Source organism: Pagrus pagrus, assembly GCF_965226575.1.
Source record: "Pagrus pagrus genome assembly, chromosome: 13".
Classification (NCBI taxonomy): Eukaryota; Metazoa; Chordata; class Actinopteri; order Spariformes; family Sparidae; genus Pagrus; species Pagrus pagrus.
Genome location: NC_140197.1, coordinates 31,697,667 through 31,723,729, shown reverse-complemented (window position 1 = coordinate 31,723,729; position 26,063 = coordinate 31,697,667). Strand labels below are relative to the sequence as shown.

The window sequence follows — 26,063 nt, the reverse complement described above, 5'->3', positions numbered from 1 at the left end:
GTTAAAGTTTAGACTGAATAAAATATGCGTGTGTGTTCAGTTCAGAATTATCTGTCAGCCAATCAGAGAGCAGCACGTGTTTCAGACAGGTGTGTACTCACAGGTAGCTGTCTGTCTTCAGGTCCTGGTGCAGAGCCACAGACAGGCCGAACAGACTTCCATCTCCGCCCGTCTTCACCACCGGGAACGATGTGTCGAGGTTCAATGCCACGCACACACCCACCCACACACTCAGCAGCACACACACACCTGTCGCCATGGAGATGCACACCTAAGAGGACGGCAACAACAGGTGAGTGTCAGACGGGTCACAGTAAACTGAACTTGATGATAGACAACACTGATTGCTGATTCCTGTCGCTCTGCCCTGCTGGCTCAGATCATAAAAAGTTATTCATCATTGTGGAGCCTCTGGCAGACAAACGTTGGGCCGTCCTGGTTTAAGTGAAGGACGGACGGACGGATGACCTGACGACCTGACGCCCCCTAACACGACTGTCACTGACAGGGAGGAATAAAAATAACAGTAACTGCTGAGTATCTTCACTCAGGTTCTAACATAGTTTTGAAGTACTTGTACTGTAGAATTGTAGTAATTTCATTTTGTACTTCGACTGTGTTACATTTACGTCCTCACAGTTAATGTTTGTGAGAACATGACACAAAGTGAAGTTTATATAAAGGAGCTCAGCTGCTGCAGTAACACTGAAGCTTCAGTCTGTAACAGCTGCAACCATCTTTTCATTCTCCACTGATCTGAACATTATTTCCATTATTTGTCAAATCATTTGTTAAGTCTACAAAAAAAGTTTGTCATAATTTCTCAGTCTTCAAATGTCTTATTTTCTTTCTTCATTTACTGTCAGAAATATCAAAGAAAAGCAGCAAATCATCACATTTAACGAGCTGGAAACAGACGACCGGACGGATTCTGGGAACGGCTCGTTATTTTCAACCCTAAGGGTTCTGGGTCAGGGGTTAGGGGTTAACCCAGAAATACCCAACGCTTCATGCGACGATGGTTCTGTCTGAAAAAAGACTTGCATTGTTTTTCCCGGCGGCTGGAAGAAACCGTTATGATATATTTAATATAATTATTACAGGCCTTGGTCGACTGGTGTTATTATCTTCAGGGTCCAGTGAAACGTGTGTCGAACACAAAGACAGCAGAGCTTTGAAGAACCATCAGAACACATTTCAACTCATTTTCTGCAGACGGACTGATCGATGAACCGACCGATCGCTGCAGCTCCATCACTCAAAGTCATTTTGTACGATTAGTGAATCCACTGAAGTTAAAGATACTCGTGAGAAAAACATGAGTTCATGTGATGAAAACAGAAACGTGAAAGATACATTTGTTGATTCAGAAACATGCATAATTTGAGCTCAAATTAAAGAGCAGAAGAAGAAATTCAAACCTTTGTCTCTTCCTGTCGTTTGTAATAAAGATTGAGTCAATGTTCCTCAGCAGGTCGTCGGTCTGATGTCTCCTCCGTCTGCTCACTGACTGATCCTCTCCTCCCTCCTCTCTCTCTCTCTACTCCTCCTACAGGACTCTCCACCCTTCTCTCTCTCTCTCATTCTCATTCTTCAGTTGTGCTCGCTCGCCCTTAAATGAAATCATGTCTCTCTCTCTGTGTTAACCCTCCCACACACACACACACACACACACACACACACACACAGGTCATAAATGGATTCAGGACATTCGGGCGTGCGAAGGCACCTTGATTGTCTCTCTCTCTCCACACACACACACGCGCGCTCCTGTTTCTAATGTGTGTGTGTGTGTGTGAAGGTGAATGTGAATGTTTGACTAATGTTATGAGGCCTGAACTCACGTGTGTGCATGCGCACACACACACACACACACACACACACACTTAGGGCTTATTTCAGCTTCCTGTATTTGTGATGACTTCCTCGTTTTAGCCTTTATCTGATTTTCACACACACACACACACACACACACACACACACACACACACAGCTATACTTGAGGTAAAATGAAAGCGTAACGTGTTCGTACGCAGTCTACAGAGTCGACTGGAAGCATCTGAACAGTTTTGTGCTTCAGATTTAAATCTTTTTTTGACACCACTCTTGAATCATGGAGAGGCAGCGGGCGACGTCAGAGCTTCAACCTGTGAAGCCGACACAAAACAAAGTGCAGTTCCTCTATTGGCCACTTGAGGCTCCACAGTGAGTCAATCCCCATAAGAGCCCACATTAAAACTTTACAGCAGAAACAAACATGTTTTCAGCCTAGAGGAATAAACACCCGGAGTGGAGGAGAGCACAGAGTGAGTTAGTTAGTTAGTTTGTTTGTTTGTTTGCACATTAACAAAACTCAGTGGTTATTAATGCAGCAAAAATAATAATAATAATAATTATAATGAAAAACTGCAGTGTTGATGTCAAACACGTCTCTGTTCTGTGTTCTGCTGAAGTTAGCATGCTAACCAGCTAGCTGCTAACAGCACTGTGTAGCTCAGAGGTGATAGTCTGACAGCCTGTAGTTAATAAAGCAGTCAGTTCACTCCTGAGTCGAACAAGTCGACAACATGAACTCACTAAATGTGAAGAAAGGAACTATTTTGACACCTATTTTCCTTCTAAACAGAAAAATAAACCGTCTGAACTCAAGTTTGTCTCTGTGACTGAACTCAGACGAGCTTCACTCAAACTGGACACAAACTGAACCACAGTCACCAGAACAGTGTTGGTTTGTCTCCACAGTCTGTTGGGAATTGATGGTAGGTCAGGTGTGGTTATTAGAAATTAATAATTATTGATAATAATTATTAAAATTAATAAAATAAAAACTTTCAAATGGTTAAGACAGGGCACCACCCTGGAATCAGGGCTCAATAATCAGACCAAAATTAGTCTCAAAGAAGGGTTCACTTTAAATGTAAATCTTTGTAAAATATTTACAATTAAAGGAACAGTGAAGGAAATGAATCAGAGCACTGACCATCACAACCAGTAAATGCCACAAAACATATGCACAAAATAATCACAGAAAACTGCTGAAGACTTTATTATTGTTAGCAACTATATAGCAATAATACTTTCAATAAACAAAAATCAATCACTCAACCAAAGCAGCTAAACTATGAAACTAAACTAAGACAAACTCAAGCACAAATAACAAAAAGCATGGGCATGTGTGTGTGTGTGTGTGTGTGTGTGTGTGTGTCTGTGTGTGTCTGTGTGTGTCAGAGACAAAGAAAGAGGAGCCAAGATGGCGGTTGTAGTCAAAGAAACAAGATGGCGGAGAGCCAAAATGGCGGTCACGCTCTCTTGGAGAGCAACCTGCAAACAGCCTACAAAGAGCCAACAAACATCCTGCAAACAACCTGCAAACAGCCGACAAACATCCTGCAAACAACCTGCAAACAGCCTGCAAAAAACCTGCAAACAACCTACAAACACCTTGCAGAGAGCCTACAAAGATTCTGCAAACATCCTCTGTCCTCTCCCCCACGCTGATGAAAGTCAGGTCCATAAAAACTGATCTGAACTGATCTGTCATTTACAGCCTCCACATGCAGTCAAGCTTGAGCATGCTAACACTGTTAGCTAACACTGTTAGCTCAGCAGCTCCAGTGAAGACTTCATCTTAATAAAGGGTTAAATATCGTCTCCTCAGATCAGTGAAGCATCAGTGGAGAATACTGTGAAGCTCCAGAAATGTTTTGTGGACTAAGAGACTTCACCTGACTTTCATCAACATGGAGAGAGGAGATGATGACTGGACTAGCTTTCTTCAGTCAGCTGTTCCTCAGGCTGACCTTCCTGACTGGTCAGTTAGTTAACTAGTTGAACAGCAGTCTGAGCTGTGGCTGTACTCGAGTATTCGTGGATTACCAGATGTTACTGTATTGATAAGTGCTGCCCAGCAGGTTATAATCACAGACAGATCTGGTACTGAGTGCTTCTGTCTCTGACTGTAAATCACAAATAAACAACATTAACTCAGTTTGTCTGAAAGCTGGAGCAACTGTTTTCCGTCTATCAGCTGTTTTGATCAGGACATGATGAGAGAAGAACAAGAACATCATGTTTGAAGAATGAATGTCCATCTCCAGTCTTCATGTGTTTTCAGAACTGACAGTATATCATCAGATGAATAATACAAACTGTTGGTTAAAACAACCGTTTCAATTAATTTGCATCCACATCACTGAATCTAATCAGCCAAACGCAGAAACTAATGTATCTCCACGAGGAGAAACTTATCTTCCCCTTGTCGCTCGCCATCATGCCCTGCCCTGACCTGTCCAGTCCTCTTCATTGAGTGTGTTTGATTACATGTGGGACGCTAGAGGGCGCTTTGTTTTTCACAGTGTCTTTCTTTCAATTCAATGAAACTTTATTGATCGCTAAAATGTTATGGGAACTGTGTGTCGTTGTAAAACCTCACCAAAAGGACTGGAGTAACACAGCGTTTGGTAACGGAAACAGAGTTACTGAATTTAAAAAAACATGTTACATTATTAGTTACTGAATGAAGTAACGGCTTTACGTAACGGCATTACTAATAACGCGTTACTACCCAACACTGGTCATAAATCATACTGACGTTGTTGTAAACCTGAACGATCAAACACACGTCATTTCTGCCTTGAGGAGTCAAAACAAACGGAAGACGTTTGCTGAGTGGAGGAATAAACACCTGGAGTCTCATCGGATTTTGATCCGGAGGGGGGGCAACCGCCACTTCGACATGTCGCCATTCCGACATGAGGCCCTAATTGTCGGAATGGCAACACTTAAACCTTTAAGGAAACGTCCCACCAGTCCGACAAATTTTTCCTCCTAAGGTCGGAATGGTATTTTTTTGTTTTTTAAACGTGTTGCCATTCCGACAAATCTTTTAAAAGCCTATTCAACCCCCCCAAAAAAAGAAAGAAGAAAAAGAGTTTGCAGTAATGACATGCCGGCGCAAAATAGCAGTTTGTTTGCCAATGTTTGTCCAGTGCATCTCATAAGTAAGTAAATAAGTGAGCAGAATTACAGTGTCGATGACTGACTGTAGATTTTACCCTTAAATTATAATACAGTATCAATTTGATATCATTAAAACATAACAAGCTCCTCCTAATCGCTTCTGACAAAGGACTTGTCTCTGTCCTGGTCTTGCTAGATCTTAGTGCTGCATTTGATACCATTGATCATCACATTCTACTACAGAGACTGGAACACTTAATTGGCATTAAAGGACCCGCATTACACTGGTTTAAGTCCTATTTATCAGATCGATTTCAGTTTGTACATGTTAATGATGAGTCATCCCTGTATACCAAGGTTAGTCATGGTGTTCCTCAAGGCTCCGTGCTTGGACCCATACTATTCACCTTATATATGTTCCCTCTAGGAAATATAATTCAGAAACACTCCATAAACTTTCATTGTTACACAGATGATACCCAGTTATACTTATCAATAAAGCCAGATGAAACTAATCAGCTAACTAAACTCCATGCATGTCTCAAGGACATTATGACCTGGATGACCTGCAATTTTCTGCTTTTAAATTCAGATAAAACCGAAGTTATAGTACTTGGTCCTAAACACCTTAGAGATGCATTATCTAATGATATAGCTAGTTTGGATTGCATTAACTTGGCCTCCAGCACCACCGTCAGGAATCTGGGAGTTATCTTTGATCAAGATATGTCCTTCAGCTGCCACATAAAACAAATTTCAAGGTCTGCATTTTTTCATCTACGTAACATTGCAAAAATCAGGCCCATCCTGTATCAAAAAGATGCAGAAAAGCTAGTCCATGCATTTGTTACTTCTAGGCTGGACTATTGTAATTCTCTATTATCAGGCTGCCCTAACAAGTCTCTAAAGAGTCTCCAGCTGGTCCAGAATGCTGCAGCACGTGTACTGACAGGAACTAAGAAAAGAGATCATATTACTCCTGTATTGGCCTCTCTGCACTGGCTCCCTGTAAAATCAAGAATAGAGTTTAAAATCCTTCTCCTCACTTAGAAAGCTGTTAATGGTCAGGCACCATCATATCTCCAGGAGCTCATACTACCCTATTACCCAACTAGAGCATTACGCTCCCAGAACGCAGGATTACTTGTAGTTCCTAAGGAAAGGGAGGTTGGATATAGGTCTATAGTTGGCTAAAGCTTCTGGATCAAGATTAGGCTTTTTAAGGAGCGGTCTAATTACAGCTAGTTTAAAGGACTGTGGTACGTATCCTGTTAATAGAGACAGGTTGATCATTTCTAGTAGAGATGTGCTAATTAAAGGCAAAGTTTCTTTCAGCAACCTAGTTGGGATGGGGTCTAGGAGACAAGTTGTTGGTCTAGATGAAGAAATCATCGAAGTTAGTTGGTGGAGGTCAATGGGAGAGAAGCAGTCTAAATATAAGTCAGAATTTACAACTGTTTCTGAGGTTCCTGTGTTTAAAGATACAATAGTGCCAGTTGAGGGCAAGCGATGATGGATTTTGTCTCTAATAGTTAAAATTTTATCATTAAAGAAGCTCATGAAGTCATTACTACTGAGCGTTGTAGGAATACATGGTTCAGTAGAGCTGTGACTTTCTGTCAGCCTGGCAACGGTGCTGAAAAGAAACCTGGTGTTGTTTTTATTTTCCTCTATTAATGACGAGTAATAGTTTGCTCTGGCATTGCGGAGGGCCTTCCTATATATTTTAAGGCTATCTTTCCAGGCTAAGCGGGATTCTTCCAAATTGGTGGAACGCCATTTCCTTTCAAATTTCCGTGATGTTTGCTTCAATTTGCGGGTATCCGAGTTATACCAAGGTGCTAACCTCCTGTGTTTTATAGGTTTCTTTTTCAGAGGGGCAATAGAGTCCAGTGTTGTTCGCAATGAGCCTGCGGTGCTATCAACAAGATGATCAATTTGTGAGGAACTGAGGTTAGCGGAGGAGTCCTCTATTATATTAAGACATGGCATTGAATTTAGTGCCAGCGGTATAATTTCCTTAAATTTAGCTACAGCACTATCAGATAGACATCTAGTGAAGGAGTTTTTGCCTAATGGTGTGTAGTCCAGTAATAGAACGTCAAAAGTTATTAAGTGATGGTCTGATAAAAGAGGATTCTGTGGAGAAACTGTTAGATTTTCAATCTCGACACCATAAGCTAGAACAAGGTCAAGGGTGTGGTCAAAACAGTGAGTTGGTTTATGTACACACTGAGAGAAGCCAATAGAGTCTAATAATGAGATAAATGCAGTACTAAGGCTATCATTAACGACATCCACATGAATATTAAAATCACCTACAATAATTACTTTATCTGATTTGAGGACTAGACTTGATAAAAACTCAGATAAAAATTCTGAGTAAGGACCAGGTGCTTGATGCACTACAACAAATAGAACTGGCTGTAAAGTTTTCCACGTTGGATGTGAAAGACTAAGAAGAAGGCTTTCAAATGAGTTATAATTTAATTTAGGTTTAGGATTGATTGACAGACTTAAGTCATAAATAGCCGCAACACCACCTCCTCGGCCGGAGCCTCGAGGAATGTGAGTATTAATATGACTAGGGGGAGTGGATTCATTCACGCTGACATATTCTTCAGGATGCAGCCAGGTTTCAGTAAGACAGAATAAATCAATATTACGATCTGAAATTAAGTCATTTACTAATACAGCTTTCGATGACAGGGATCTGATATTTAGGAGTCCGCATTTAATTCTCTTGTCTTGTTTTGAAATTGCAGAGTTGCTGTTAATTTGTATTAGATTTTCATGCACAACTCCTCTTCTGTGGACTTTTGATTTGATTAATTTAATTAATTTAGGTGGTCGGGGGGCAGACACAGTCTCAATCAAGTTTTGGGTGTGCAACTGATCTAATGGAAGCTCAGAGAAGCGTGTAAGACTGCAGCTCTGCCTCCTGGTCTCAACTCTGGGTTGTCAGGCTGGTTGTTGGCTAATGAAATGGGTTAGATTTCTAGAGATGAGAGCCGCTCCGTCCAAAGTGGGATGGACGCCGTCTCTCCTAATCAGACCAGGTTTTCCCCAGAAAGTCCGCCAATTATCAACAAAGCCCACATCGTTTGCTGGACACCACCTCGACAGCCAGTGGTTGAATGATGACATGCGGCTAAACATGTCATCACTGGTTAGATTTGGCAGGGCCCCAGAGAAAACTACGGAGTCCGACATTGTTTTGGCATAGTTACACACCGACTCAACATTAATCTTAGTGACTTCCGACTGGCGTCGCCGGCAGTCATTACCGCCGACATGTATTATGATCTTACTATATTTACGTTTAGCTTTAGCCAGCAGTTTCAAATTTGATTTGATGTCGCCCGCTCTGGCCCCTGGGATGTATTTCACTATGGTCGCTGGTGCCGCTGACTTCATGTTTCGTACTATGGAGCTGCCAATAACCAGAGTTGGTTTCTCAGCGGGTGTGTCGCTGAGTGGAGAAAATCTGTTAGAAACGTGAAGCGGCAGATGGTGTAACGTGGGCTTTGGCTTGGTATTATGCTTCCTTCGTTCAGTCACCCAGCCGCCCTGCTTTCCCGGCTGCTCGGGAGTTGCCGAGGGACGGCTAGCTGAAGCTACGGTTACTCGGTCCGCACTAGCTAAGGGGGCCTGGCTAACTGCAGCAGTTACAGTCGGAGTTTCCATGCTGCGGAGCCGAGCCTCCAACTCACTGAGCCTCGCCTCCAACGCTACAAATAAACTACACTTAATACATGTACCAGTATCCCTAAGGGAGGCAGAGGTGTAACTAAACATCTGGCACACTGAGCAAGAGAAAAGAGGAGAGCGAGAGGGAGAGAGAGAAGCCATCGCTAGCTGATAGCGTCTCAGCTAGGATACGATAGATTAGCTAGCAGAGCTGGGAGAGCTACAAACAGCAGTAAGTTTAGCGATTAAGCTATAAACACAGAGTACTGTTGAATGCTTTAGTGGACTAGTACGTGCTTAATTGTAAGCGGGAATTCGGCCGCTGCAGTAAGGAATATAACAATAATCTGCTCGGACGAGCCGGAGCAGCACAGTTACGCTATCACTATCAGTAACACAACAACAGGAAATGACGCAATGACGCAACACGCTTACCGTCCAGAACTGTTTCCGTTCGTCAGTGTAAAGGTCAAAAAAAAAAAAAAAAAAGCAGAATGGGAGCCAGAGCCTTCAGTTATCAAGCTCCTCTTCTGTGGAACCATCTTCCTGTTTTGGTCCGGGAGGTGGACACCCTCTCTACCTTTAAGAGTAGACTTAAGACCTTCCTTTTTGATATAGCTTATAGTTAGGGCTGGTCCAGGTCTTGGCCTGTCTTGGACCAGCTCTTAGTTATGCTGCTAAAGGCCCAGTCTGGGGGACAAATGATACACCGAGCTTCTCTCTCCTCCTCTCCTCTCCATCTGTATACATTATGCCTGTATACATGCCCCATCTCTGCATGTCACTGACTTCACTTCTTCCCTGGAGTCCTTGTGCTTTCTAGTCCTACAGGCTCTCATGGATCCTGGCCGCGCCCGGGTCGTGGGTCGTGGATGCGCCTACTGCCGTGGCCCTGCCTGACGCCCACCGCTGCTGTTGCTGATATTATTCATATCTCTGTTACATACGTTCCACTACAACTGTTATTAGTAGTAGTCACATTTCCATTATGTGCATTTCATTATTATTGCTGTAGTACTTCTTTATATACTTTCATTCCTGTCAACTATCCATTATAATTGTATACATTGTGATCTCGTTGATCTGCTCTGTACATGCGACATCTATTGCACGTCTGTCCGTCCTGGGAGAGGGATCCCTCCTCTGTGGCTCTGCCTGAGGTTTCTTCCGCATTTTTTCCCTGTTAAAAGGGCTTTTTTTTGGGGGGGGGCAAGTTTTTCCTCACTCGAATCGAGGGTCGAAGGACAGAGGGTGTCGTCTCTGTACAGATTGTAAAGCCCTCTGAGGCGAACTGTGATTTGTGAATTTGGGCTATACAAATTTGATTTGATTTGATTTGATTTGAAAAGTAGCCTAACTGGCAGAGAGACAGAGGCGGAGAGGCACGTAGAGGCTGTGACTCAGCGCTGTCCGTGGTACTGAAATATAAACATGAAGAGAGAGAAAGCCCTTATTAAAGCCTTATTACTACTACTACTACTGTTAATAATAATTAATAATAATAATAATAATAATAATAATGGGCCCTGCGACGAACTGGCGACTCATCCAGCCTTCGCCCTATGAAGACTGGGATTGGCTCCAGTAGCCCCGCAACCCCCTGAAAGGAGGGGATAAAGCAGCAACACCCCGCGACCCTCAGGGATAAGCGGACAAGAAAATGAGATGAGACAATAATAATAATAATAATAATAAATAATAATAATAACAATAATAGCCTAATTATAATAATGACAACAACAACAATGACTATAATAGTAGTAATAATTAAAAGATTAGTTGGCTACAGGCCATTAGTTCCTGGGCCACGATGTCGATCCAGCGAGTGCGGGGGGCGCCTCTGGTGCGTCTCCAGCGGGCCTGGTGGGGGTCGAGGGCCAGGATGGCACCTGTCGTGTAGTCCGGGGGTAGGTGGGTGACATGTGACGTGGTTCGGTTGTGGCAAATAAATACCATTTATTCCTTTGCATTAAGCAACACGCCTAATCAGGGTATCTTCATCGTTTGCAGTTCAGTGCCACGGACAGCGCTGAGTAAGAGACTGTGCTTTGAGTTTAGTAGATGATTAGTGTGTGGCACTCAGTTTAAAACAATCATGCCCTGCAAAATTTGGGCTGATTTCTTCAGAGTATTCTAATTTTTTGAATTCCTGTTTTCGTGGGTTTTATGAGCTGGAAGCCCAAATTATGTACAAATAAACAAATAAATACTTGAAATTGTTTAAATTGTGGGCCGTGAATCTATAATCTATGAAAGTTTAGCTTTTTGAATGGAATTATGGAAATAAATAAACTTTTCCATGATATTCTAATTTTTTGGAAAGGGTCTGTATTTACAATTCAACTGTCGGGGAGACATGAAAGAATGTAACTCATTACATTTAATCAGTTTGCTTCAGTATTTCCATTTTACTCTACCCGTTTCTACTCAACGTCTCAGTGGCAAATATTTTACTTTTTACTCCATTACATTTGTCTGACAGCTTTAGTTACCAGCTATTTTTCAGATTACAATTTTTCATCACCTTCGTGTCCAGTGAAAACCCTGTATCTCCAGATGTGTTGATGTTGAATGCCTGTGATGAACTGACGGACAACATGGAGTGTCTCATCAGAGTCCTGTCCCTGGGAAGGGACAGTCACACGAGTGAAGGAGACGAACACATGAGGGAAGTTTTTCCCTCTGAATCGTGTCACATAATCACTTCCATTCATTTTCAGGCAGAAATGTGACGAAGAGTCGGTCGACAGACAGGAGGACGGACAGGAGGACAGACAGAGTGACAGACAGGGTGACAGACAGGAGGACAGACAGGGTGACAGACCGCTCTGCGTCTCTGGCTTATCCATTCACACAGGCGCCGGCTCGCCTCTGCTGTGGCTCTGATTCTACCTCCAGAGGCGGATCAGAGCCGTGGCAAAACTTTCCACCCCTCATCTGAAACTTTCACATGGACGACGATGCGGAGAGTCAGTGTAGATGGAGTGGTGTAGATGGAGTGGGGTAGATGGAGTGGTGTCGATATAGCAGTGTAGATGGAGCGGTGTGGATGGAGCAGTGTAGATGGAGCGGGGTAGATGGAGCGGTGTGGATGGAGCGGTGTAGATGGAGCAGTGTAGATGGAGCGGGGTAGATGGAGCGGTGTGGATGGAGTGGTGTAGATGGAGCAGTGTAGATGGAGCGGGGTAGATGGAGCGGTGTGGATGGAGCGGGGTAGATGGAGCGGTGTGGATGGAGTGGTGTAGATGGAGCAGTGTAGATGGAGCGGTGTGGATGGAGCGGTGTAGATGGAGCAGTGTGGATGGAGCGGGGTAGATGGAGCGGTGTGGATGGAGTGGTGTAGATGGAGCAGTGTAGATGGAGCGGGGTAGATGGAGCGGTGTGGATGGAGCGGGGTAGATGGAGCGGTGTGGATGGAGTGGTGTAGATGGAGCAGTGTAGATGGAGCGGTGTGGATGGAGCGGTGTAGATGGAGCAGTGTGGATGGAGCGGTGTAGATGGAGCAGTGTGGATGGAGCATTGTGGATGGAGCGGTGTAGATGGAGCGGGGTAGATGGAGCGGTGTCGTTATAGCAGTGCAGATGGAGCAGTGTTTATATAGCGGTGTGGATGGAGCGGGGTAGATGGAGCGGTGTGGATGGAGCGGTGTAGATGGAGCAGCGTGGATGGAGCATTGTGGATGGAGCGGTGTGGATGGAGCAGTGTGGATGGAGCATTGTAGATGCAGCGGTGTGGATGGAGCGGTGTAGATGGAGCGGTGTGGATGGAGAGTGGTGTAGATGGAGCGGTGTGGATATAGCAGTGTAGATGGAGCGGTGTGGATGGAGATTGGTATAGATGGAGGGGTGTGGATATAGCGGTGTGGATGGAGCTGGTGTGGATGGAGCAGGGTAGATGGAGCGGTGTGGATGGAGCTGGTGTTGATGGAGAGTGGTGTGGATGGAGCGGTGTGGATGGAGAGTGGTGTGGATATAGCAGTGTAGATGGAGCAGTGTAGATGGAGCGGTGTGGATGGAGAGTGGTGTAGATGGAGGGGTGTGGATATAGCGATGTAGATGGAGCAGGGTAGATGGAGCGGTGTGGATGGAGCGGTGTGGATGGAGCAGTGTAGATGGAGCGGTGTAGATGGAGCTGATGTGGATGGAGCGGTGTAGATGGAGCTGATGTGGATGGAGCGGTGTGGATGGAGCTGATGTGGATGGAGCGGTGTAGATGGAGCGGTGTAGATGGAGCGGTGTGGATAGAGCAGTGTAGATGGAGCGGTGTGGATGGAGAGTGGTGTGGATGGAGCGGTGTAGATGGAGCTACTGATTCTTCATCGTAGCTCAGCAGAACTGACTCACTGATAAAGTTACGTGAACAACAACATTTGTTATAACTACATCAGCTACTCAGGTGAAGCGAGGACAAACACATGAGAGCATTAAAGCTTCTTACACAACAACAACAACGAATCTGGTTTAACATTAACATCAACCCTCCAATCACAGCGTGGCGAGCTGAGAGGACGGCAGGAGGGCGCTGCAGGCTTGGTCTGCATTACTGAGTATGTCACAGGAAACAGTATGTCACCGCTTTCTTTGTGTGGACATGAATTATTAGTGGGTGTGCTTGTGTGTGTGTTGTTTCCAGTCGTGAGCAGACAGGAAGTCCCTCTTGCAGATAAACAACATAATTGGTTGAACAGGAAGCGACTGGTGGAGGTTTGTCGTGTGATCAGTGAGATTATTATTGGATGTAATTAAACCAAAGGAAACACACAAAGTGTGTTTTCAGGAGGTTGTTATGTCGACACACAGCTGTGAATGATTGAGTGACAGAGACAGCAGGCATCACAAACACGGTGCATGATGGAAAGTTAGTGTAAAGCTAATGATGTTTGTTGAAGTCAGGTCGTTGTGTGTGATTTGCTAATTAACGTTCACATATATATTTGTTAATAACAGCATAATAAACATGTTTATTGTGCAACATTAGTTTAACATTTTAGTAAGTGCATAATAGCAGATGTATTAACCTTCATAAGGTTTAGATCCAGTTACCTGCCACTACATGTGTAATAAAAGGTGTTTTAATCTCAGGTTTAACAATCTCATTAAAGTCAAGTTGAACTCAATGTGATTGTAATAACGATCAGGAGCTTCAAGTGTTACTTTGTATTTCAGCTGCAAGGCTGAAAAACATAAATCAGAAAGCGAATCAGATGAAAATGATTAGATTGTTTCTTTACATGTCATGTGAACTCAGATGTTTTATTACATTCAGATGTTGTTCATCAGGTCTTCATCGTACAATCAAACAGAATAAGGTTTCTAAAAACATGATTCTTAGCTCAGAAGAAAATGTGAAAGCATTACTGAGGAGAGGAAGACAGGAAGTGATGTCAGAGGTTCAAACATCCCTGAGTTGATTAATGGAAGATGAATTTTAAAGAGCTGTTCCTGAACGTTACACAAAGAAACAAACAGATGGAAGTGGTTTTATAAAAGACTTCAGAGATGAAAAGAGGGACGGAGTCACTGATCCTGATCATCAGAGCCGAACACGGTGTAACATACATCAACTGCAGTTGAACATACGTTGTATAACATTTAATAAGATGTCAACGTGACTGTGGTTGTAGTTGTGATGTGACTCCTTCACCCACTGCAGCTGGAGCGACTTTTAAAATCATGTTATTGTAGTTTAGTATTGGTTCTTGTTGACGGCCTTTGACTCAGAGACGCCGCTGTGACAGGTCATTCTTCACATGACGTTAGCTCACACGCTAACTAATATTAGCTTGTTACACTCATCTAAAAGTCAGAGTGTAGTCGGCTTAACAGAAATCAACAGGGAGTTATTTCACTGACTAACGTAGTAAAGTTAACGTCACGTACACACTAACTAACATAACTTAAGTTACAGGACAGACGTAGTAATCTGAATCAAACCACACTGTGAGTGTACCATGAAGATCTGCTGAACTCCAAGGACGTGCCGAGGAAAACACAACATCTACAAAGAAAACGTGGTCTTTCTGCTTTCTTTGTGCCTTTTTAGCTTAGCTTAGCTAGCTAGCATCTCTCCACCTGTTTACAATCCATATTTACAGCATATTCAAATAATAATTAATTAATTAACAAGTTAATGTTTTGAACTACATCGAGTCATATGAATTTTCAGTTAAAAGCTAAGATGGCAGCCTTCTGCTCTGCTAAGCTAGTTAGCTTTAGCGGAACCAGATTTAGATACGTCTTTATTTAAGCTAGTTAACAAACAGAAGTACAGATATGTTTAAACTCTGTTTCTTGAACAAACAGCTGGAGAAAAGCACATTGTGTTTTAGCTTCAGCTCAGGTTAACCTGGAGCCATCGCACGAGCTAGCTTTCACTTAGCCTTCCTGCTTTAGCTCGTCTTCTTTCTTCTCTGCTCTCGTGGAAATCACGTTTCTGTAGCGTGACAACATTTCACATCATGACACAGAACACAAGCCATCTGAACCTGAGAGCCTGAGTCTGGACCGGACACAGGCTGCGTTCAGGAGCGTAACGCAGGCTGCGTTCAAGAGGGTAACACAGGCTGCGTTCAAGAGCGTAACACAGGCTTCGTTCAAGAGCGTAAAAGGTTCTCTGTGAAACTCTTGTGTAGCGTCTAAGCAGGTCAATAGTTTATTTTTCACAGACTTCATTTCCAAACTAAGGTAAGCTACTGTCGCTCTCTGTTAGCGGAGCGGAGAGAGGCCCTGAGACGAGGCACTCGGGAACATGAATGAAGTCACATCAGACTGATGCAGAAAGAAAAACACCGTCCAGCAGCATTAAAGAATCTCTGACAGGCTTTGTAGGCAACAGATGGGGAAGGTCTCATTTTCACATTACGTTACAATCTGCTCACAATGAGCCAATAAAAAAGTGTTTGATTAATTGCATAGAGCCCCAGAGTGATGGCAGAGTGTAGGTCACCTGAGTTGTGTACGTCATTAGAAAACAATCAGCGCTGAGATTAAAACTGAAGTAAGACGTAAGACTGGAAATGGATCCACTCACTCCACCGTCTAATGCCGTTTTTCCATCGCATCGGCCGGCCTGGTTCTACTCGGTTTGACTTGGCGCAGCAGGGATTTGCATTTCCACTACAACTGGTCTACCTGTTGGAAGGTGTGTCTTACACCAATGACAGGCTTGTCCTACAAATATGTTTAATTTCCTATAACTCCTTCACAATAAAAGCCCCCCATTATTTAGTCATTTAAGTCAGTCACACCGCCGCACATCGCTCGGCGCCGGGTCCGGTCTAAATGAGGCCTCCAACAAGAGATGCACATGCTCAGTAGGGGTGATGCTACTTTGACTAAAGGTCCTGAGTGTTCAGACCTGAAGATTCAGACAGAAGACGAGGTGCATTGTAGAAAAGTTCAGTCCAGTCGGGTCCAGTCCAGTCCAGTGCAGTCCGGTCCGGTCTGGTCCAGTCCCTCAGACGTTGGGTCTGATCTCAGCGTAGTTTTTGATGACTCCAGAGAATCGGATGATGTGAATCTCAGGCTCTCTGGACTTGAAGTCCTGCCACAGGTACTCAGGTGACAACACCTTACTGGGTTTGTTGATCCACATGTACCTGAACACACAGGAAGTACAGTCATCAGAGCACAGCAAGGGTTAGCATCTGTTCAGGCGACTGCGTTTACCTGTTCAGGCGACTGCATTTACCTGTTCAGGTGACTCTCCTCCTGCCAGGCAGCCTCGATGTTCTCCTTGGCGTCAGCCTCGAAGTTTTTGCGGCAGGTTTTGGCGAGCAGGTGTACTTCCTGTACGAGGCCTCCAAACGCCCCCCCGCAGTAGTAGAAGTCGCCCTCACCTGGGGCCAGGTAGGCTCTGGACTCAGGCCTCCGCTCGTAGGGGAACCTGCTGCGGTCATCTTTGTAGTAACCTGCGCACACAGGTACAAAAGAACAAACCTTAATATGAGGTCAGATCACACACTTCACCTGGACAGCTAGAGCTGTGAGCACATTACAGTCAGCTGACAGTAAGTATCCCTCCGCCTCACAATATAGTCCCAGGAAACAGAAGTTCCTGGTTACCTGCTGACAGTCAGAGCAGTTTTTTACGATGGACGCCTTCTCACATTCAACCCTCAATAGAAATACGATCAGAAACGGATTTGTTGACTCATACGTTGAGGATCACTTCACACAGACCGCGTATTGGACTTCTTCTTGGGCTTGAAAGATATTATTTTCACAACTTTATGATATTTTATAGACCTAATGTATTTAGTTAATATTGGAAAATCAATATGTGGAAAGTCTTAATTAATAGACAGCTTCACAGATGAAGTATCTTTGTAACTAACTGAAGTTAGCATCACTCCAGTTCTGTGGGATTATTACAGAAAATAATCTGTGTTTCTGATCCGTCCAGGTTCTGTTCAGCAGATAATCTCCACAGATGAACTCCACTCTGTGATGTTTGAAGGTAAATTAAATGTGTAGCAGTAAAAAGCTAATGCTAGGCTACAAACAGACGACATCACGGTCACATGACTCAAACGCCTCCACCACTGAGCGTCTTACTGCACAATTACTATCCAGGTTTTCTATAAACTGATCAATGTACAAGTTGTAAAGTCAGAGTGAGAATAGTGTGTAACTAAAGTGAGCCTGTAAAGACGGACTAGTGAGGAGACGAGTCTCCGTGTTCGCTGTGAGGACGTTTAATGTCCCTGACAACCTCTGTAGTCTCACTTGTTAGCCGGTTTTAGTAGATCTCTTCAGCCTGTGTTCACAACAGACTTCAGGCAACAAAACATCGATCGAGACGAGGAAACAGGAAGTGCAAAAATGCAAAAACATATTTCAGGGTTTAGGACTCATCCTGCTGCTACCTGGCAGCTAAGCTAGCCGGAAACTTTACTGAAGACAGACGCAGGTGTTGTTCCTGTCGCAGCGTCAGCGTCCCAACAGACTTCTGCAGCAGCTCAAAGTGAGAAACAGACTGATATGACCAGATGAGGCTGCCGTCATGGTAAAAGATCAGCGGCCTGCAGTAAAGCAGAAACCTTCACAGTGAGGTAACAACAGAAAGACTTCCTCATGAGGACGGTCCTTTACTTGATTCATCTTCTGCCGACGATTCATGGAAAGATTCAACACAAGCTTGCATAAAGACGTCTGTGAGGACAGGCTGCAGAGACACTGGACTGACTTTACATCCAGCAGACACTTCCTGGAGCCGTTGCCTGATCTGATGAGGTCACTTTGGGATATAAATGTTGGCTCTATTTCAACCATCTGAACATCTGTGACAGTCGTATTGACACCAGCAGGTGGCAGCAGACACGCTGAGGGTAGTTAGAGGCAGACTGGATCAGGACGGTGGACTCTGCTGGAGGTCCAGCGTCACGTACTGACCTGGATGTATGACGGCAACCAGTCCGCCCAGCGACTCGCTGCCCCAGCGGCCGTGGAACTTGGAGTCCACGTCCAAACAGAAGATGTAGTCGGTGTGATGAAGGTCCTCCTCGATCAGCAGCTGGATGAGCTCCATCCGTCGAGCTGAGATCTCCTGCCAACGCTTCGAGCTGGGCACAGCCCGCACTGTCAGCTGGACCAGGAAGAGGAAGAGGAGGAGGAGGAGGAGGAAGAGAGGGAGGACAAGGAAGAGGAAGAGGAGGAAGACAGGGAGGACAAGGAAGAGGAGGAAGAAGAGGATGAGGAAGAGGCAGAAGGCGAGGAAAAGGAAGAAGAGGAAGAAGAGAAGGAAGAGGAGGAGGAGAGAGAAGAAGAGGAAGTGGAAGTGGAAGTGGAAGAGGAGGAGGAAGAAGAGGAGCAGGAGGAAGAGGAGATGAAGATGAAGAGAAGGAAGAGGAGGAGGAGCAGGAAGAGGAAGAAGACGAGCAGGAGGAGGAAGAGGAAGAAGAGGAGCAGGAAGAGGAGGAGGAGGAAGAAGAGGAGAAGGAGGAAGAAGAGGAGGGAGAGGTTATTAAACATCCAGAACAACAGCTGCTCTTATGACTAAAACATGGATGACAGTTCATTTCTCCAGAAGGAGGATGAATTTAAAAATGATGCTTTTACTTCATCTGATTTCACCTGAACTGACTTTGTTCAGTAACGACGATCACCTGTCTGATTTCACCTGAACTGACTTTGTTCCGTAACGACAATCACCTGTCTGATTTCACCTGAACTGACTTTGTTCAGTAACGACGATCACCTGTCTGATTTCACCTGAACTGACTTTGTTCAGTAACGACGATCACCTGTCTGATTTCACCTGAACTGACTTTGTTCAGTAACGACGATCACCTGTCTGATTTAACCTGAACTGACTTTGTTCAGTAACGACGATCACCTGTCTGCCGGCGGCCATCTTGACTTGGGGCACCTCCTTCATCCGGTCGGTGAACACGTACACATGCACGTTGAAACCAACGAAGAAGTGCTGCTCTGCTGTCTCCAGGAAGTTTTTCAGGAACATGATGTACCTGTCCAGAAGGTCAAAGGTCATACCATAAATGCTGCATTTAGGGTGGTATGGAAACCACAGCGTTGTGATGTCATACTTACTTTCCAACAGCGAACACGGTGACTGCCACGCTGATGTTCTGGTGTTTGTAGATGCTGTCGAGTAGAACCGGGTTAAAGGTTCCCTCCCAGACCACAGGAGCTAACCAGGGCGTCACTGACACCACGTCGCTACGACTATGACCAGAGATACAGAGTGACATCATCAAACACATGTCAACAACAACAAACAACAACAAACATCAGTGAGTGATACTCACCCGTGCTCGATGCTCGGTTGTTTGTACTGCAGACTGAAACACAAACAGTTTCCTCATCACAACACAAATAAACAAACAGTCTGTTAGCGCTGTTAGCTGTGTGATGATGGAGATGACGCCTATACTCACTGGTCAGGAGACACCAGGTGGAAGCTGTGACTCTCATGGACTTCAGCAAAGCTGCAGGACACACACACACACACACACACACACACACACACACACACACACACACACACACACACACACACACACACACACACACACACACACACACACACACACACACACACACATTTTGTGACACTTAATAATTAATTATTAAAACCATTGTTTTCTCCTGACAGTCTGGTCTGTATCATTTTCAAGGTTCTAATTCCAGGTTCTCCAGGACACCTGGGGGGTATTCCAGAAAGCGGGTTTTGTGAAAACTCTGAGTTTGTTAACCCTGAGATGAGAGAAACTCTGAGTTTTCAGTTCCAGAAAGAGAGGTAACTTAAACTCTGGGTCTGTTACTGAGGTAACTTACTCTGTGAACATAACCTGCTCACTGGCAGGTTTACCTGAAGAAACCCTGAGTCTGACGGAGCTGTCTGACAGCGGCTGTCCTTTCCTTCTCAGTCCGATCATGTTGAAGCAGAAATAATTCACAGTTTTACACCAGGAGGAGAATTTAGATTCATTTAGATGAGCTCTCACTCCCTGACGAGGACTGGACCGAACAGTAGACCGCTCCTCATCAGTCCGTCATTTATATTCTCCGGCCGCACAGCGAATATCAGTCCTCTCTTCTTCTCTCCTCTTCGTTTTTTGTTTTGTTTTGTTTTTTTAATCACTTCGCAGGTTAATCAATCACCTTCCAGCAGCCAGAAGGAGGAGGAGCCACCGTGAGACTGTTTTTATAGGTAGGCTAGCCTAAAATAAAATAAAATAAAATAAAACATTGAACAACATTCAACCACTTCCCCAAAGGCTAATATGAAAGAAACTGATGTTAAATTCCAAATGAAAAGACGACCGCATCTAAAACTCTGTCAGTGATTTTTATTACGGCCGCAGCCGTGTTACTTCTTTTTTTTTGTCCCCAGAAAATGTCTGCTTCCTGTTTTCTCCCCTGTTGCCATGGTGAATCACAGTATCGGAGCTCCATTGATGATGGCTTTTTACTAGTCGTCAGGCACGAGCTCAGCTCAGAGTTAACATACTCAGAGTCGACTTACCGAACTCAGATCAGCTGTTCTGGAACTGAAAACTCAGAGTTTCACTTCACAGGGTAAGTCAACTCAGAGTTCAGGGTTAGACTCAGAGTTTGTTGAACCTCCTTTCTGGAATACCCCCCAGGAAACAGTTTCAGTCATCAGTGATTGGCTGAATCTGTTTTTGGGGCCAGTTTCATTGATTGATGAGAAGAACGAGACAGTGAACCCAAAAATGAGAGAACTGCTCGTCTGATGGATCATCCACAAGTCTGTTGTTTGTGTGTGTTGTTGTTTACGTGTGTTGTTGTTTGTGTGTCTTCACCGTTGTGTCTCTGACATTAGTGAAGCTCTCGGTAGGGCTGAACGATTTATCGTTTTCTGATTGAAATTGCGATTTCAGACTACGCGATCATGTGATCGCCAAAGCTGCGGTTTTTGCAGCGCTCCTGACTGACCCAGGATCTGTTGTGTCAACTATTTTACACATACATGCCGTCTCCCTACCATCCTGCCAAGCTCACCAATCAGAGGGGGCATTCTACTCGTGGACAGGTCACACTAACCAATCAGTATTAACCTGCTCCTTAACATGTTCTGAAATGGCTTCAGCTGGACCAGAAGCAGAGTTAGGGGATTTAATCCCCAAGAAAAACAGCGCGTCGGTCATTTCGTCCGAGTATTTCGGGTTTGAGGCTGCAGACGTGCACCAGAAACAGGTACTGTGCAAAACCGCGCTAAAGTTGCAACATCCAGTGGAAACACAACCAATTTATACCGGCACTTGAAAAATCACCACAGCATTTGCATGACGAGTGCATGACGAAAAAGTCCGGTGAAAAGTCCGGTGAAAATGATACTCAGGCCCGCTGTAGCAAACAGACTACATTTACAGCATCTTCTGCCAGTGTAGCTCCGCATGATAAGAGCAGCCACACCGGGACACCGGGAATTGTTTATTTAAAGGAACTTGGGGCAGGATCAAGAAATAAGACTCAATAGTGACACGACAGCCGTTGCAGCCGTTAGGGTAACTGCAGCCATCAGCCGTGCACGTTTCTTGTTAATAAATACACTTGGAAGCAGTTTTTAACTTTAGTTTCCATGTTTGCATTAGAGTAATAGCATGTAATGTTTTAATGTTACTGTACATTGTGAATATTGAACTGAAGCTTGAAGGAAATCGTGAATCAAATCAAAATATCTGCCAGAAAAATCTCAATTACATCTTTTCCTAAAATCGTTTAGCCCTAGCTCTCGGTATATCCACTAAGATATCAGTGTCTACATTGTAGTTCTCCACAGCTGCCACCAGGTGTCACCAGGTGATCACACCTGAACCTGAACCTGAACCAGAACCAGAACCTGTGTGGCTGATGGACTGAGGACAGGATGTGTTTGAACAGTCAGTCAGAGTTCTTCTGTTTTCAGTTGTTCACAGATTCACTTTAACAGTTTGAGTGAAAAACGTCCCTGAATGTCAGAACATCTCAGCTGGTCCTTCATGACCTCCAGCTGCACGGACTCCACAAGTGAGTGTAAAACCTGCTGACTCATGTTATCCAGCATCCGTCACAGAGCTTCTCGTGTCGTCACAGAGCTTGGACACTGATTTTAGATGGTTGAATATGAAACTAAGCTTCCATCAGAGCTCAGGTGACTTCACTGAACAAACAGAAGTCACGTGTCATGTGACATGTGTGTTCCTGTAGAGGACTGTTTGTTCATTTGTTTGTGCAGGTGGAGACACATCAGGTCGTTCCTGTTCTGATCCGGGCAGCCTCAGACCAGACAATGATCCAAGAGTCAGAGCTGTCATCAGGAACTCACTGAGGAGTTCTGCATCACTGAAAACCCACAGCAGGAATGTGCTGGTGGCACCTCCTGTTGTCCTCCACCCTATAAACACACCGGAGGACAAACAGCCTCCACAGTCTGAAGACGGAACGAGGAAACTGTCCCAACACTGATGTGACTCGTAGAGATTTAACAATTGTTTCTGCTGAGAGGTTTTACATTGTGAGCAGGTGAACGGGTGAACAGGTGAACAGGTAGAAGCTGCTCTGTGTGAAGGTCAGTGAGCTGATAAACCTTTCAGTCAACACCCAGGGCAGAGACAGTGTTCGTGTTACTGACCTGAAGTCAGCTGTTATCTCCTCTCGCTCCACGGACATGAATCTGAAACACGCACGCACGCACGCACGCAGGCACGCACGCACGCAGGCACGCACGCACGCAGGCAGGCAGGCAGGCAGGCGCACACACACACACACACACACACACACACACACACACACACACACACACACACAGTTATACCATCTCTGTGTAATGACTACAGCTGTAGTTTTATCATTTATATCAGGGTTGTGTTTCCTCCTATATTCAACAGCAGCACTGCTACTATGCTTAATGATTAGGGTGTGTGTGTGTGTGTGTGTGTGGGTGTGTGTGTTACCTGTGGGACTGGTACATGTAGCAGTACAGAACTCTGTGGATTCAAATAGACACAGTCAATCAATCAGTGAGCATCAATCAGAGGAGGTGATCAGAGTGAAGACGAGTCGACACATTTCTTTAATTGTGAGTTTTTAAAAAATGGGATTAAACAGACGCAGCGAGACGAAACAAAGACGTAAAAGACGTAAACAGACAGAGAGGGAGGCTGATGGGGAGAAAAGGCGTGTTAGTGTCTCGTATCTGCAGAGAGTTTCTTATTTTCTCTCTTTGTTGCTGCTCGGGACGCTTTACCAACCCAACATGTGGCTATTTGACGTCCTGGGAATGAGACTCAACAATCAACTATCTTTGTGGTGCGTTCAGGAACAGCTGGGACAAATCCTACTGACTCTACCTTTAACTTTAATAGTCTTTGAATTATATTAATAGGACATAACAATTGTAGTAGTATTTGTAGTGGTATTTGTATCATTAGTAGTAGGCCCAGTATTTGTAGTAGTACTAGTAGTATTTGTAGTATTAGTAGTATCTGCAGTATTAGTACACAGACTCACCCCAGCAGCAGCACTGACAGCAGGATCACCGTCACAGTTTTACTGTTGAACATGAACATCTCAATCCTGATCCTTAATCCACAGTCTGTGTTGGTCCTGGTCCTGGTCCTGGTCCAGTCTGTGGTGGATCAGAGAGACTGTGAAACACACACGCGCTGTGGAGGAGAGCGGTGTGTGTTTCGGGATGCAGAGCGAGCAGCAGGATGTACAGAGAGAGAGAAAGAGGGTGTGGTTTAACTAACGCTGGTCCGGTCCAGTACGGTGTCCTGCAGGGTCGCCTCACCTGAGCTCAACCTGCTGACTCATCACCTGTTCTGTTCCTGTCATCAACACTGTTCATATGAAACAGCTGCTGACCAGATCGATCTGTACATCAGTAACTGTGTGACGTCAGAGGCCGAAACAACGAATACACAATCAATCCTTGATCAAACATCCTCAGTGTGAGATGATCAATACACGTCAACACCAGCTGTCAGTTCACTGTTCCCTCCGCAGCCCTCTGTACCAGACTCCATAGAGAAAACAGAGGATTAAAGGATCGGGGTGAGCACAGTCTCCAGCTGATTTAAAACCTGCTGCTTCATTAAAAACCTCCAGCTCACCTCCACCTGATGATACGGTCCAGCTGTGTGACGTCACACTGCCAAACACCCATCAATAACTGATAATCGATCCTCTAGACGACTTGTTACGTGCTGACTGGAGTTATTTCCGCGTTACGCGCGAGCCCCGATCCGACCCCGCCTGCCAGTCAACTCCCCGAATACCGCGAGGCAACCGGAAATAGGCCGGACCCATTACCGAAGGAGAGACACTAAGACAGACAGACAGACAGACAGACAGATCAAACATCAGAGACTAACCGGGTTCACGTGCGACTCCCTCCCAGCGCGCGCTCACTCGGCTCTCTCAAACAGGAAGTGTTTCAGGAGGCTCTCGTGCAGCTTTTACCGTTAAATCCACAAACCACCACAATATCCTGTCTGTGTGTGTGTGTGTGTGTGTGTGTGTGTCGGTGTACTCACTTCCTGGGCCTCTCTGACTCCGCCCCCTGCCCCTCACCTCCACAGGTACAGCTGCTCAGGTTCCTCAGTAATAGATTACAATCAGAGTCAAACACTCAACATGGAGGAAGAGTCAGCATGAAGAGGGTGAAGAACTCTCAGCTGATGTGATGTGATGTCACTTCCTGCTCTGTCTGAAACCAACCCGTCCATCACTGACAAACAGACTCCATGTTTCTCCTCAAAGACAGAAAGAAGTTCATGTAGAACATTTGCTGAATTTACAAGAAGGAACAAATAAGTCAGAATCAGTCAGAGACAGAGTTTCACACAGTTTATAAAGTGTCTCCAACACAACAACTCACTAAACTGACACATTTGTTAAGGGAGTCTGGGGACAAAGAAGTAGCCTATACTGGTTACTGGTTAGTGTACTATTGTTTTTACAACACCAGGAGGAATAATCAGGTGATGAATAAACTCAAAACTAAAAAGCTAATTTAAAAGGTAAAATGATAATCTTCTGAAAATGTATTCTGAGGTGAGTCAACGAACAAAGTAACATTTAAACAACCAGAACCAGTTTAGATCATTTTGTGTGCAGCAGCAGAACTTTGTCCCTGTTACTGACAGAAGGCCGGAGCTTATGGGCTGCTGGTTGAACACGGGTCAGTGCCTCTGCCTCTGAGCACAGCTTTAACAGACCTCCTCAGAAGGAGCTGAAGGAATGTGACGTTCAGATAAATAATATGGTTCAACATCACATTGTGCTCTCTGACATGTGAAAACAGCTCCACAGCTTTTGTTTCTCTGCTGAGGAATCACATGAACATCAGAGCTGAACCCAGCTGAGCTGTACAGGCTGAACTCGTCTCCGTCTCTGGGCTGAGTGACGGTCATGGTTTGGTTAAACTCAGCAGATTAATGTGTTCAGAGGAACCTCACTGTGAACAACTGGAAACAAGCCAAAGCAGATTTTAGCTGTTCTATCAAGTATCTCATGTCCTGCCGGTTCCTGTGAACGCTGGTGTGGACAGAACAGATCAGAACTTCATTAACAACCTTCTACTTTCACTTTTTACAAGGAAACAACTTGTTTTGATTTAATGCTGAATTCACAAGAAGAGAATCTGTTTCTCAGACTTTGATTTGGTGATGAAGCTGATTATCATCACTAATAATCAGTGTTTTTATTGATCTGCTGACATCATCAGCGGCAGTTCCCTTGACGACCAGAAAGTGAAAACGAGGCTGATGTCATCTGTGTGGAGCACAGGAAACAGATGAAAAGCTGCTTTCAGAATAAAAGTATAACATAGTTGACAGACATTGTATATGTGATCTGTGATCACAAACAACACACACACACACACACACACACGCACACACATACACACACACACACACACACACAGAGTGATCTCTGCTG

The 26,063-nt window shown here is 44.6% G+C and overlaps 2 protein-coding genes across 9 annotated transcripts in view; both read right to left on the bottom strand.

Moving 5' to 3' along the window:
* The window catches only part of LOC311267586 (integrin alpha-3-like), a 29,422-nt gene extending 27,929 nt beyond the window's left edge, over positions 1-1,493 (bottom strand). For both annotated transcript variants that reach the window (XM_084370730.1, XM_084370731.1), the window contains exons 1-2: positions 1,422-1,493; positions 102-271 (exon numbers count right to left, since the gene is read on the bottom strand). In XM_084370730.1, the coding sequence (XP_084226856.1) occupies positions 102-259 (158 nt within the window). In that variant the 5' untranslated portion in view covers positions 260-271; positions 1,422-1,493. The remainder of the gene's footprint in view (positions 1-101; positions 272-1,421) is intronic.
* A 12,389-nt stretch (positions 1,494-13,882) lies between these two features.
* On the bottom strand, positions 13,883-24,770 carry LOC311268445 (globoside alpha-1,3-N-acetylgalactosaminyltransferase 1-like). 7 transcript variants are annotated; one of them, XM_084372117.1, is made up of 11 exons: positions 24,656-24,770; positions 23,628-23,782; positions 23,072-23,104; positions 22,750-22,791; positions 19,547-19,597; positions 19,418-19,450; positions 19,200-19,334; positions 18,985-19,117; positions 18,042-18,234; positions 16,339-16,558; positions 13,883-16,246 (listed from the first exon to the last, which is right to left on the bottom strand). In XM_084372117.1, the coding sequence occupies exons 2-11, from the start codon at positions 23,684-23,686 to the stop codon at positions 16,105-16,107; spliced, it is 1,041 nt and encodes a 346-aa protein (XP_084228243.1). In that variant the 5' UTR covers positions 23,687-23,782; positions 24,656-24,770; the 3' UTR covers positions 13,883-16,104. The 7 variants fall into 7 exon arrangements, with proteins under 7 accessions (XP_084228243.1, XP_084228244.1, XP_084228241.1 ...); XM_084372118.1 differs by having other exon boundaries at positions 23,628-23,745; XM_084372115.1 differs by lacking the exon at positions 24,656-24,770 and adding an exon at positions 24,494-24,594.
* Positions 24,771-26,063: the final 1,293 nt, after the last annotated feature.

Excerpts from the sequence above, each read along its gene's own strand:
- LOC311268445 (XM_084372117.1), bottom strand. The coding sequence starts at position 23,686 with ATGTTCATGTTCAACAGTAAAACTGTGACGGTGATCCTGCTGTCAGTG. Across the intron at positions 19,598-22,749 it reads GAGATAACAGCTGACTTCAG|CTTTGCTGAAGTCCATGAGA; the intron begins GTCAGTAACACG and ends TGTGTCCTGCAG. Across the intron at positions 19,451-19,546 it reads CACCTGGTGTCTCCTGACCA|TCTGCAGTACAAACAACCGA; the intron begins GTGAGTATAGGC and ends TTTGTGTTTCAG.